Raw genomic sequence first — 14,107 nt, 5'->3', positions numbered from 1 at the left:
GACCAAAAGACAAACAGAAAATCAGGTACACAGTCACATTCCCACCCTAATGCCCCCACATGCATACACTCTTACCCACAGAACATAACGCTGTACACTCACCTCACACATCCTAGGTCCAGGTACCAGCACCCCTGAGGGGTATCCAGCCTCCAGACCTGGGAGGTGAACCCCATTATCAGGATATTTTTACTAATACTAGTCTACCCTCAAGATCTATAATGTTGTCTAACATTTTGAAACTGACATTTTTGTGGATTAAAATTGCTTCTCCTTTTTGTCAAGAGTAACAGCAGGCGCAAAAAGACTTAGGTGAGTTAAGATCACAGTTGTGGCTGATTTGTGAATTTCTTGTAATAAGACATCTGCCTTTAATCATTTAAGATGGTTAAAATTTTCCAACTCTTCCTCTCTGGTGCCATGCACATTCCATGTCACAAACCTTAGGTTCACCAAAGATGTGCCTATCACCATGTCCAGCTCTACTGTCTTTTAACCAGTGTCATATGTTTTAAATTCACCTGTTGTGCTGCTAATAAAGCCACAGAGTGACCTTCCAATCCCTGAACAGCTGATCATTAACGTAAAGATGGTGCCTGGTCCAAAATTACATCAATGAATATCAAGCCTTAAAAGCCAAACAGCTCTCATTCTCTGTCAATTATTTTATTAATATTTGCTAGGTTGGTTGTGGTTATAGAAAACAATAGAAAAAGAAGTGAGTTATCATACTGGCATTTTCAGACAGGAAACTCTTCAAACATAATACACGATAAACACATATACGTAACCTCTGTCCAACATACGAGAATGTATTTACAAAATACATAAACTTTCAGTTAGAATTGCCATAATGTTTGGGTTTGTAGCTGGATCAAAGTGCAGACCAGAACTTGGGGGCCACATGATGAATAAATGACAATTTATTGAAAGAAGATAACAAAAGAAGATAACAAAACTTACAGATAAGGCAGTAAGTAAAATGTATTTGTATAGCACCTTTCACAGACATTAAAATCACAAAGTGTTTCAGAATAAAGACAACATAAAGCACAACCCCACTGCAATCTCTTGCACATCCTATTTAAAAGCCTTTTTTAATACAAATGTCTTCAGTTGACTACACAAGGGATAGACGTGTTAGAAAATGGATGGATGGACGGAAGTAAAAAGACTATTACACTAGTCCAAACGAGACAAAACACAAGTATGAACAACCATTATCAAATCCTGCATTATTTAAGACATCCCTTTTTATTTTATTTAAATCAACATTTTTATCCAATTGTGAACAGGTGGACTTGAGCAGGAACTCAGTTAAACAGCACAATCTACTCTGTCAGCTGATAAATGAAGGTGACCCACTTCTTCTTCTTCTTCTTCTTTTTTTATGGCGGTTGGCAAGCAACTTTTAAGTGACCCACTGATTGACCAAGTAATTAAATAATTTGATACAGGTGTGTTACTGCTGCTACCTGCTGTGGTTCAGGGCTATTTAACAGCAGTAAAATGAGTTGTTCAACATGGAAGCTCATCTGAAACCTCTCTGTCTGCGTTGTAGTTGTAGTTGTAGTTGTAGTTGTAGTTGTAGTTGTAGTTGTAGTTGTAGTTGTAGTTGTAGTTGTAGTTGTAGTTGTAGTTGTAGTTGTAGTTGTAGTTGTAGTTGTAGTTGTTAGCCTAAACAATGGGGTTTATTGTAGTTCTTCAATTACTGCTGTTCTTGCCAGCATGCTTCTCTTGCAGATACCGTAAGTATCAGATGATTTACTCAAACCTTGATGTTGTTGGGCCTTAATTCTCAATATTTTAGTGTTTACAAATACCACTTGCATTAGAGAGATTTAAAATGCATTCTAATTCAATAGAGTTTATTTAGTCATTAGGGAAGGGGTGACATAACTTTGAGCTCTTAACCCAAAACTTTAACTGTAATGGTGGTGGCCTGAATTTTTAAAATGCTTCCAAATTTATTGCTAAAAGGTGTGTGGGTTTTTTTTTTTTTTTTTTTTTTTTTTTTTTTTTTTTATAAATTGAGAAAATACTCCCTTTTTTTTTTTTTTGGAAACTTACTATGACAGGAGTTTTATTTTGGGTGGGGTGTTCTTGAAAAAATCCAAACTTGGCATGCCAGCTGTAAATGGAGTAGGTCTACATGTGTTGTCTCCATGATGGTGAGAAATTATGACGCAACACATTGCAGGACAGATTGCTTTAACAGGCCTTATTCTTGGTACCTGTGTGATGCAGCATGACTACTTGTAGCCTGCAACTTTTGCCCTTGGAAAAAAAAACTTATTTCTGAATCATCTTAAAACTAGGGGGGGTGGTAAATCTTTGTTTCAGAAAGCTAGATGCCTTCGGCTCATATAGTGGGTAAATCCTGGTGGTGGTTCAAATAAGGGCCTCTCCACTAGCAGGACCTCATTGGGTACAAGGATTGCAGTTCCACCTCTTTAGACTTTGCGTTAGATTTAAAGTCTAAGTCACACGTAAAATGTATCTTAACGCAGATGCATTCAAATGGTCACCAGAGTAAAGAAATGTATATTATGTGCGCCGTCTGGAAGTAATTTCAATAAAACTTGCTGTATATGCAAATGAGCCTGGCCATTCCTCAATCGGCCGATCCGGTATGTGACTTCACACACAGAACGAGTACCGTGCATCCGGCAATAACACTGTCTGCTAACACTACAACTTTCCTCGCTCGTGAAGTGTGAATTGCATGAACACTCTTGTCACTGCCGGCAATCCAGTCCTTTCGCGTTTCTTTTACGAATTTATCCCATTTCTTTCGGACCTTTTGATCCACCGGCCAAGTATGTAGCAATACTTTCTGGCCTGCACTAGACCGCGGTGAAGTTGGTTTGATATTGGACATTCAAGCTCCGTGGAGCACTCTTGAGAAACAAATCAAATCAGACTTATTGACGGCCCCTAACTGTATCACAGCGTATGGGAGGAGGGAGCAGCTGAGAGATGCTGGTCGAAATCGGAGTCCTTCAACCGTGAGCTAGATCCCGCTGACTCCGGAGTTTTGATGTCCAATATCAAACCAACTTTACCGCGGTCTGCAATAGGCCTATAAGCGACACTACAGCCATCAACTACGCACCTAGAACGCATTTTATCTTGTAATTTGGCAATATTTTTATAAGCTCTTGCTCAAAGTACACGTGGATCTGCAGATTTGGTGTGTGTGAAAGAAGATCCTGGAAAACATGCATATATATCCTGGTTCACCGTACCAGTTGTACAATGTAAACAATATGTTTCTATGCAAGTTTGATTCGCGTGTTCTTGAATTGACGTCACTTGTCGGAAATGGCAGATGGTAAACGGAGGCAGCACTCAAACGTGAAATGCCATAATCGGTGTGTTAATAAAATAAAAAAAAAAGTGATATTTAAACTTAATTTGAATACTTAATACATGAATATTCAAAGTTTACCTTGTTGTAGAAGTTATTAAACGGTTTTCAGGATATATTTTTTTTTTTTTTTGGTAAAAGACTTAAACTTTAACTGCTAAAATCTAAATGTGTGAGGACTATGCTATTTACATTTGGAATTTCTTTGTCTTTTCCAGGAAACGTTGCTTTACGGGGCAAGGCAACACAGTCTTGGCGCTACAAAGGAGATTGGGATGCATTTGTTGATGCCTACAATGCTATTGATGGTAACAGAAATCCTGATCTTAGAAAAGGCTCATGCACCCACACCGCAGCACATGATAACCCCTGGTGGAGAGTGGACCTGCTGGACTCCTACGTAGTCGACCAAATCAGCATCACAAACAGACAGGACTGCTGTGCAGAGCGGATCAACGGGGCAGAAATTCACATCGGCAACTCATTAAAAGATGAGGGTGCTTCAAACCCTCTGTGAGTGATCTGCATCAGTTTAATTGTGACATGTGTGATACATGTATACAATTCTTCTTGCTTGTCTACTAGGGTTGCTACAGTTTCTTCAATTCAAGGAGGTTCCAATCTTACTATAAAGCTCTCTGAAGGTGTGGAGGGACGTTATGTAACCATTTTACTGCCTGGTCCAAGCAGGATTCTATCACTCTGTGAAGTGGAGGTCTGTGGGTACCCGGCCCCAACTGGTAAGGATTTGGCAGAGCTGTTTCTTTTCCTTTGCATTGCAGATTTTGTGCTGAAATTTACTCAATTGGAGCCCTAGGTGAGCCCTTCTCTGCGGTCCCCAGAGATGCTCTTGTCTTGCAGTAAACTACTATCAAATGTCTCACTGCAGAACCCAAATATTGCTACTGCAACACTACAGGGTGTTTTTTAATGCAACATCTGTACATGGTGCTGATCAAATGTTTGGTTGCCATTATGAACTTTAGAAATGTGCTGCTCACTTTGGTAGGTAGCTCTGTTGCAGTGCTGACAGTTGCAATACTTGAAGATCTGCCTCCAGCGTTGCTAAGATGCCTGTAAATTCTCAGCTACTTATTGCAATGACCATCAGCCACTGACTCAACCTGAGATATGACGATGAGGCAAAAAAAAAAATCCCCAAACTGCTTTACATCTTGAGGATTATTCTTTGACAAATGGCATTCATGTTTCTATTCTCTTTTGCAGGTGAGAACCTAGCACTTGATGGCAAAGCAACCCAGTCATCCCTGTATGGGTCTGGCTTGCCATATAATGCCATTGATGGTAATCGTAACAATAACTGGGAGCAAGCATCCTGTTCACATACGACAAATGACTACAGTCCCTGGTGGAGGCTGGATCTGCGCACCACCCACAAAGTGTCTTCCATCAAAATTGTCAACAGGGACATTCTCCAACAACGACTCGATGGTGCGGAGATCCGCATCGGAGATTCCCTTTTCAACAATGGCAACTACAATCCCAGGTAATTGAAACTGGCTTGACTTCAACGTCTATAGGGTCTTGTACTTGTCTAAAGTGAGAGCTTCTACATTTACACACAAATGAAACAGCCCTTCAAGGCATAATGTTGGCTTTATTCAATGTTCATAATAATGATATAACTTTCCTCTTTAGGTGTGCTACAATCTCTGCTCCTGGAGGTAGCCTTGAGTTTGAATGTAATGGGCTGGAGGGGCGTTATGTAAACGTGGTCATCCCATGGAGGAAGGAGTACCTGACTCTCTGTGAGGTTGAGGTTTATGGTTCCAGACTTGAGTAATCCTGTACTACAATAACTTCTGAAGCACTAGCTCTTGTTAAATAAAATACATCTGACTTGAGATTTGTTTTTGGGTTTTTATTCAAATTACCCCCCCCCCCCCAAATAAAAACAAATGTCTTGACTAGTTTGTTTCTTTCTTCTCCACCCCCATTAAATTAAAAGGAACATGTAGAGGAATACACTGCTGGGAATAAGATGTGATGTTCTAGAGCTGGAGAAATGTTCTGTCAATTGTTCAAAGCAGTGTTGCTTGATTCTGCTGTTCACTCTGAAGTGCTTGGCTTTTTAAATATGGCTTTCAAGCATGCAGTCTAAAATGGTTTGAAATATCTGACTTGCTCCAAGCCTTGGTAATTGGATACTGCATCTGCTAACTGAACATGACTAACCTCAAACTTAATATCTTTTAAATGATAAAACGCCATATTTTTTTTTATTTTGGCTGCAATGGTCAAGGGAACATTCCTACTGAAGGTTATGGAACCACCTATTTTCTAGACCTGAGCTACTCAGCAGAGGCTGATGGGATATGTCTTATCATTCATGGAAATATTTTGAAGCATTGCCATTTTCTGTTGCTGTCATTGCTTTATCTTAATCTCAGCCCACACATGCTTTTTCTAACACAAGGGGACACTTTGTTCTGAATGATGCTTGTAGTTTTTATTCCCACAGCAGCTTTTTAATAACATGGGTGACACAGCAAATCTTTAAAAGCCAACTTTTTATCACACTGTCTGGAATGTTAGAGTTGCACTCAGTTTTAGTAGTTTAAAGGTGTTCCAGTCAGAGCCACAAGATTACAGAAGGAAATGTATATAAAATTGAGACTTCCAGCTCTAATTTTCCCTTCATATTCCCACACACATGGTTAGGGCTACAAGACATTTCTTCACTTAAAAGATGCCCCCTTATTTCAATTTAAAATAAAATGTAGCCTATGATATAAAGTGAGGTAGGCAAAAATTATACACCTACAGGAAAATTGTCAAGTTTTAGGATTGAAGCCAAATTCTGACAAAGATTGACCAGTTATTAGCTTTTGTTAAAATCTGACTTGAGATTTGAGTTTTAATTCAAATTACTCCCCCCACTGACAAATGACATCAGACTTGTTTGTGTGGCTATATGTGTCTCCCCCATCAGATTAAAAGGAAGATGCAGTGACTAAACTGTAAGTCGTGATTTCCTGGGGTTATTGTTCTTAAGAAACTTGGCTGTGAAAAGCAGTCAAGTTTTACTCCTGAGGAAACAAGCATTGTTCTAATTCACTCTATTGTCGCTGGTTTAAGCAGTGGTGCTGGACTTCTCTGTTCCACATGTTCACTAAAATGCTTGGCTATTTGGCTTTTAACCATGACTTTCAGGTGTGCTTCACTGTCTGAAATCCCAGGCTTTTATTTTGAAATGGTTTGACTTGCTCTAAATGGTGGTAGGCTTCTTTCCATAGCCACCAGGGATCAGGTTTCCTTGCCAAACATGACATGGTTGTCCAATTTGGTTCCAAGATCTGTTGCAATCAGTTTACAGCTTCAACTTTCTTTGAAATGCCACCAGTTTTCTAACCAAATGTATAAACTTCTGAATTTAACCCACCATGAGAGTTCAGTAACATCTGAAAAGTAACCACAGTATTAGGTGGTCTTCCGTGTTTGTGACTAATTATTAAAAGTCCCAAATATTTGATATAACTTAGGAAATGGGACTGTCTAGTGTGAATTGCTCAAGGTTCTGAGGAACCACCCTCTCTCTGAACCTGAGCTGTCACTGTTTTTATTTTATTTTTTTGGACAGGTTACTTCCTGTCCTGACCACAGCCCCTACACTTGGCAGGGTCAACCCACTTTTTTTTTTTTTTCTAGAGGCAGGATCTCTGTAAGGTTACTGACTTCAAGTCCCTGTCCATCAAATAGGATTTAAACACATTGCGAACTGCACCAGAGGCTGAACCACGGTTCCTGGCTTTGTAACAGAATGGAGTGATCAAATGCTACAGAGGTACAATACCAGTGCTGTGGTTCTTCCATAGTCTGCACTTAAACATGTCATTAAACACCTCAACAAGGGTACTCTTTGTACAGTAGGTATGAAAGCCAAATCACCCTTTTATCAGCAAGATAAAGGGGAGATTTCAGATGGTCCAGTAATAGTACTAGTTGGTCCTGTCTGGAATTGTAGAATTAAGAATTGAGAGCCCAACAGCTTTACTCTAAAAAGTGTAGCATTACTGCTTTTCTCATAGTGCTCTTCTTGATTTAAATATGCAAAAAGCTTCATTTTATTCTGGGACTATTTAATATTGAATGGACATGTGAGAAAGGTAGAAGAGGGGGGGGGGGGATGCAACAAAATGCTTAAAGGGTGAAAAGGAGAGGAGCGCATAACATCCACTGAATCTGCTTCTACACCTGCACAGAGATGTAGAAAGAACAAAAACCAACTGAAGAAAATATTACAGGTACAAACGCCTTGATAACATCACTGAAGAATATGAAGTATTATTTGATACAAGATATATAGACACTGGACCCATGCACCTGTAGGTTTTTGTGGGAGTACACTTGTGTGTGTAAGTTTATCCATATGAAAAATGGTTGTGAGGAGCCAAAGACACCCACCCCCCAGATGCCAGAACCCCAGAGCAAAGAGCCCCAAGAGGGACCAACACCTCCCCCATCCCAAGGAAGAGAAGAAAGGAGCCCCAGGAACCCCCCCCCTCCCCTCAAAAGCCAGAGTGCCGAAGTCCCTGGGAGCTGTGGCGATGAGCCCGCGGACTCCGCTGGCAGGAAGCTACGCAGGAGTGGATCCAGACATGGGGTCCCCTACAGAGCCATGGAGGCCCGAGCCTTGTGAAGCAGCCACCAGGAGTGAGTAAGCACACACCCGAACACCCAGCCCCGGACACCAAGGACCACCAACGCACCAGTGGGTGAAGGCGCCTGCCAACAGAGGGGATGGGCTCCACACTAAGTGAAGACCTGAGAGGTCCCAGGAGAGGGGGCAGTCCAAAACCCAACTTGACAAAAAGACAAACAGAAAATCAGGTACACAGTCACATTCCCACCCTAATGCCCCCACATGCATACACTCTTACCCACAGAACATAACGCTGTACACTCACCTCACACATCCTAGGTCCAGGTACCAGCACCCCTGAGGGGTATCTAGCCTCCAGACCTGGGAGGGGAACCCCATCATCAGGATATTTTTACTAATACTAGTCTACCCTCAAGATCTATAAGTTTGTCTAACATTGTGAAACTGACATTTTTGTGGATTAAAATTGCTTCTCCTTTTTGTCAAAAGCTATAGCAGGCGGAAAAGACTTAGGTGATTTCAGATAATTTACAGTTGTAGCTGATTTATGAATTTCTTGTAATAAGACATCTGCCTTTAATCATTTAAGATTAACATTTTTCAACTCTTCCTCTCTGGTGCCATGCACATTCCATGTCACAAACCTTAGGTTCACCACAGATGTGCCTGGGGAGCTGAAGTTGGAAAGTGCATGTCCCTATAAGTATAGATATACACAGACCCAGGTAACATCACATAAAGTGCTTGTGGTTGTCTGGCCAACAGGAAAGAAGCAGAGGAAGGAAATAAATACATGAAATTAAAAAGGTGCAGAAAGTGAGATGGAGTGAAAGAAAAAGGATTATGACCCATAACACAGACCCAGAAACCCAGCCATGACTAAACCCACACACAATGCAAACATCCTGCTGAGCTGTGCATACATTTAACTTATCACCATGTCCAGCTCTACTCTCTTTTAACCAGTGTCATATGTTTTAAATTCACCTGTTGTGCTGCTAATAAAGCCACAGAGTGACCTTCCAATCCCTGAACAGCTGATCATTAACGTAAAGATGGTGCCTGGTCCAAAATTACATCAATGAATATCAAGCCTTAAAAGCCAAACAGCTCTCATTCTCTGTCAATTGCTATTTTATTAATATTTGCTAGGTTGGTTGTGGTTATAAAAAACAATAGAAAAAGAAGTGAGTTATCATACTGGCATTTTCAGACAGGAAACTCTTCAAACATAATACACAATAAACACATATAACATCTGTCCAACATACGAGAATTTATTCACAAAGTACTTCAACTTTCAGTTAGAATTGCCATAATGTTTGGGTTTGTAGCTGGATCAAAGTGCAGACCAGAACTTGGGGGCCACATGATGAATAAATGACAATATATTGAAAGAAGATAACAAAAGAAGATAACAAAGCTTACAGATGAGGCAGTAAGTAAAATGTATTTGTATAGCACCTTTCACAGACATTACAATCACAAAGTGTTTCAGAATAAAGACAACATAAAGCACAAGCACACTACAATCTCATGCACATCCTATTTAAAAGCCTTTTTTAATACAAATGTCTTCAGTTGACTACACAAGGGATAGACGTGTTAGAAAATGGATGGATGGACGGAAGTAAAAAGACTATTACACTAGTCCAAACGAGACAAAACACAAGTATGAACAACCATTATCAAATCCTGCATTATTTAAGACATCCCTTTTTATTTTATTTAAATCAACATTTTTATCCAATTGTGAACAGGTGGACTTGAGCAGGAACTCAGTTAAACAGCACAATCTACTCTGTCAGCTGATAAATGAAGGTGACCCACTGATTGACCAAGTAATTAAATAATTTGATACAGGTGTGTTAGTGCTGCTACCTGCTGTGGTTCAGGGCTATTTAACAGCAGTAAAATGAGTTGTTCAACATGGAAGCTCATCTGAAACCTCTCTGCCTGCGCTGTCGTTGTTAGCTGTTGGGTTAAATGTTTATACTTCATTAACCGATTTAGCTTGTTATGATGTAGTAATGTAAGCTTGTGATATAATTATATTACTCACATGATAGCTAAATCATGTCCGTGCGAAGAAACGGGAGACGCTCTGTTTGTTCGCTTCCTGAAACAAGAAGACTCAGCTACAAGATTATGTGCTGACTGAATGTGGTTGCTCAGCTGTGTATCTTTGCTGACAACTGAGGATGTAACTATCTCGTTCCCCAACCCTTCAGTACAGCCCTAGTCATGTAACCAGGGAAACGCCCCAAACTTAATAAAATCGAGAGGAGAACGCTGGGACCGGCAGAGTGAATTGGAGATTTCAACTGCGGTCCCTTCCTACTCTCCTTGAGAGTAAAACCAACTAATTGTCTTTGTCCCTTTCTTTCCCTGTGTTGTCTGATGTTTTAGGTATTTAGACCTGACATTAGCATAAAGGATGGGGTTTATTGTAGTCCTTCAATTACTGCTGTTCTTGCCAACATGCTTCTCTTGCAGACACCGTAAGTATCAGATGATTTACTCAAACATTGCTGTTGTTGGGCCTTACGTCTCAATATTTTAGTGTTTACAAATACCACTTGCATTAGAAAGATTTAAAATACATTTTAATTCAAATGGAGTTTTTGTCTTTAGGGAAGGGGTGACTTAAAGTGACATAACTTTTAGCTGTTAGCCCAAAACTGTAACTGTAATGGTGGTGGTCTGCATTTTTAAAATGCTTCCAAATTTATTGCTAAAAGCCCCCTTTTTTGATATATATATATATATATATATATATATATATATATATATATATATAGAGAGAGAGAGAGAGAGAGAGAGAGAGAGAGAGAGAGACAATATTCCCTTTTTTGGGAATTTACTATGACAGTGGTTTTATTTTGGTTTTTGGGTGGGGTGTTCTTGCAAAAACCCAAACTAGGCATGCCAGCTGTAAATGGAGTAGCTACATGTGTTGTCTCCATGATTGTCCTGCAATGTATGTGTTGCTTCATAATTTCTCACTAATTGATTTAACAGGCCTTATTCTTAGTGCCTGTGTGATGCAGCCTGACTACTTGTAGCCCACAACTTTTGCCCTTGGAAAAAAAAACACCTATATCTGAATCCTCTTAAAACTAAAGGACAGGGGGCAGTTTTGTTTCAAAAAGCTAGATGCCTCTGGCTTGTATAGTGGGTAAATCCTGGCTGTAGTTAAAATAAGGGCCTCTCCACTAGCAGGACCTCATATGTCACAAGGATTGCAGTTCGACCTCTTTAGACTTAGGGTTAGAATTTTAACTGCTAAGATCTAAATGTGTGGGGTAATATGCTGTTTCACTTAGAATTTCTCTTCTGTCCAGGAAACGTTGCTTTACGGGGCAAGGCGACACAGTCTTCGCACTACGAAGGAGACATGGATGTGCTTGTTGATGCCTACAATGCTATTGATGGAAACAGAGATCCTGATCTTAGAAAAGGCTCATGCACCCACACCGCATCACAAGATAACCCCTGGTGGAGGGTGGACCTGCTGGACTCCTACATAGTCGACCAAATCAGCATCACAAACAGACAGGACTGCTGTGCAGAGCGGATCAACGGGGCAGAAATTCACATCGGCAACTCATTACAAGATGAGGGTGCTTCAAACCCTCTGTGAGTGATCTGCATCAGTTTAACTATGACATGTGTGATACATGTATAAAATTCTTCTTCTTGCTTGTCTACTAGGGTTGCTACAGTTTCTTCAATTCAAGGAGGTTCCAATCTTACTATAAAGCTCTCTGAAGGTGTGGAGGGACGTTATGTAACCATTTTACTGCCTGGTCCAAGCAGGATTCTATCACTCTGTGAAGTGGAGGTCTGTGGGTACCCGGCCCCAACTGGTAAGGATTTGGCAGAGCTGTTTCTTTTCCTTTGCATTGCAGATTTTGTGCTGAAATTTATTCAATTGGACCCCTAGGTGAGCCCTTCTCTGCGGTCCCCAGAGATGCTCTTGTCTTGCAGTAAACTACTATCAAATGTCTCACTGCAGAACCCAAATATTGCTACTGCAACACTACAGGGTGTTTTTTAATGCAACATCTGTACATGGTGCTGATCAAATGTTTGGTTGCCATTATGAACTTTAGAAATGTGCTGCTCACTTTGGAAGGTGGCTCTGCTGCAGTGCTGACAGTTGCAATACCTGAAGAGCTGCCTCAGCATTGCCAAGATGCCTGTAAATTCTCAGCTGCTTATTGCAATGTCCATCAGCCACTGACTCAACCTCAGATATGACGATGACGTAAAAAAAATGCCCAAACTGCTTTACATCTTGAGGAATATTCTTTGACAAATGGCATTAATGGCTCTGTTTTTTTGCAGGTGAGAACCTAGCACTTGATGGCAAAGCAACCCAGTCATCCCTGTATGGGTCTGGCTTGCCATATAATGCCATTGATGGTAATCGTAACAATAAGTGGGAGCAGGCATCCTGTTCACATACGAAAAATGACTACAGGCCCTGGTGGAGGCTGGATCTGCGCACCACCCACAAAGTGTCTTCCATCAAAATCGTCAACAGGGACATTTTCCAACAACGACTCGATGGTGCTGAGATCCGCATCGGAGATTCCCTTTTCAACAATGGCAACTGCAATCCCAGGTATTTGAAACTGGCTTGACTTCAACGTCTATAGGGTCTTGTACTTGTCTAAAGTGAGAGATTCTACATTTACACACAAATGAAACAGCCCTTCAAAGGCATAATGCTGGCTTTATTCAATGTTAATAATGATATAACTTTCCTCTCCAGGTGTGCTACAATCTCTGCTCCTGGAGGTAGCCTTGAGTTTGACTGTAATGGGATGGAAGGGCGTTATGTAAATGTGGTCATCCCATGGAGGAGCGAGTACCTGACTCTCTGTGAGGTTGAGGTTTATGGTTCCAGACTTGAGTAATCCTGTACTACAACAACTTCTGAAACATTAGCTTTTGTTAAATAAATTAAATCTGACTTTGTTTTTGGGTTTTTATTCAAATTACCCCCCCCCCACCCAAAAAAAACAAAAAAAACAAATGTCTTGACTAGTTTGTTTCTTTCTTCTCCACCCCCATTAAATTAAAAGGAAAATGTAGAGAATACACAGCTGGAAATAATATGTGATGTCTTAGAGCTGGAGAACTGTTCTGTCAATTGTTCTAAGCAGTGTTGCTGGACTCTGGTGTTCCCTCTGAAACGCTTGGCTAATAGCTGTGCTTTTTAAATATGGCTTTCAAGCATGCAGTTGTGCAATTATACAGTTTAATGTTAATGTTTATTAAATAACCCTCTGTTAAGTATTGTTTGATGTTGACCACCTCTTAAGCTGATATCAAGACAATGGTTGAAAGGGATGAATTTGAGCACTAGTGATCTTTTAACAGCAAAACCTGCACACACATACAATAAAGGAGTGACAACTTCTTTTCAAGTCCAAGAATTTAATAACAGAACTAAAATGAACATCCAGAGAACATCACTATGTAATGCTGTTTACCTGAATTAACACAATATTTCGATTAACAAATCCTCTCTACTAGGCTAGTAAAACGTAACTAAACTACTAAGCAAAATGAAGATTAAAAAATAAGCTAAGGAACTATTTACATGCAAAAACAAACAAGACAAAAGTGGTTGATCAGAATAATTCGGTGAATCCTTGTTCACTGCAGATCTGGTTAAAAGAAAAAAAAACATGGAATGGAATTAAAAACATTTGGCATGTGTTTCAATCCATGCACAAGTTAAAACATTATTGTAAGAAAAAACATTCTGGTTACTGATTTGCCCAGTAAAATAATTTAAACCCTTATGACCGAGTTTGTTAATGCGATTCTCCTTCCGGGCATCTGGGGTCGCAGTAGCAAATCGGTGGCTAAGAGGTTACGACATAAAGTTATCAAAATTGCCTTTACCAACATTAATATTCGATAGAAATGTGGTGATAAGGCTCATAGCACATTCGAAGGACGGCGGAGCCGAACGATTAAGCTTTGTGCTTTAAAACAAACTCCTTTTGAAATGTCCGGGACCGTATGTTAGCAAGGCTAATAGCATTAAGGCTAGTGTGAGCTACCTGTTAGCCCTTTGTTCTAAAGCATTATGT

General features: G+C 40.1%; 2 protein-coding genes across 2 annotated transcripts; both read left to right on the top strand.

The window, feature by feature from the left end:
- The first annotated feature begins 1,604 nt into the window (after nucleotides 1–1,604).
- Nucleotides 1,605–5,235, top strand: LOC118562670 (fucolectin-7-like). The gene is made up of 5 exons (XM_036135357.1): nucleotides 1,605–1,748; nucleotides 3,589–3,883; nucleotides 3,956–4,110; nucleotides 4,598–4,877; nucleotides 5,030–5,235. Exons 1-5 carry the CDS (start codon nucleotides 1,685–1,687, stop codon nucleotides 5,172–5,174), a joined length of 939 nt encoding a protein of 312 aa, XP_035991250.1. The 5' UTR covers nucleotides 1,605–1,684; the 3' UTR covers nucleotides 5,175–5,235.
- Nucleotides 5,236–10,401: 5,166 nt separating this feature from the next.
- On the top strand, nucleotides 10,402–12,934 carry LOC105923817 (fucolectin-7-like). Its single transcript, XM_036135358.1, has 5 exons — nucleotides 10,402–10,495; nucleotides 11,339–11,633; nucleotides 11,709–11,863; nucleotides 12,345–12,624; nucleotides 12,775–12,934. The coding sequence occupies exons 1-5, from the start codon at nucleotides 10,432–10,434 to the stop codon at nucleotides 12,917–12,919; spliced, it is 939 nt and encodes a 312-aa protein (XP_035991251.1). The 5' UTR covers nucleotides 10,402–10,431; the 3' UTR covers nucleotides 12,920–12,934.
- Nucleotides 12,935–14,107: the final 1,173 nt, after the last annotated feature.

The sequence above is a fragment of the Fundulus heteroclitus genome, chromosome 3, assembly GCF_011125445.2.
Source record: "Fundulus heteroclitus isolate FHET01 chromosome 3, MU-UCD_Fhet_4.1, whole genome shotgun sequence".
Classification (NCBI taxonomy): Eukaryota; Metazoa; Chordata; class Actinopteri; order Cyprinodontiformes; family Fundulidae; genus Fundulus; species Fundulus heteroclitus.
Note: the sequence above shows the minus strand (reverse complement) of the source record. Positions and strands in the feature narration are given on the sequence as shown.

Coding starts and splice junctions, on each gene's coding strand:
- LOC118562670 (XM_036135357.1), top strand. CDS start 1,685: ATGGGGTTTATTGTAGTTCTTCAATTACTGCTGTTCTTGCCAGCATGC. Junction 3,884..3,955: donor GAGGGTGCTTCAAACCCTCT/GTGAGTGATCTG, acceptor CTTGTCTACTAG/GGTTGCTACAGTTTCTTCAA. Junction 4,878..5,029: donor AATGGCAACTACAATCCCAG/GTAATTGAAACT, acceptor TTTCCTCTTTAG/GTGTGCTACAATCTCTGCTC.
- LOC105923817 (XM_036135358.1), top strand. CDS start 10,432: ATGGGGTTTATTGTAGTCCTTCAATTACTGCTGTTCTTGCCAACATGC. Junction 11,634..11,708: donor GAGGGTGCTTCAAACCCTCT/GTGAGTGATCTG, acceptor CTTGTCTACTAG/GGTTGCTACAGTTTCTTCAA. Junction 11,864..12,344: donor TGGGTACCCGGCCCCAACTG/GTAAGGATTTGG, acceptor GTTTTTTTGCAG/GTGAGAACCTAGCACTTGAT.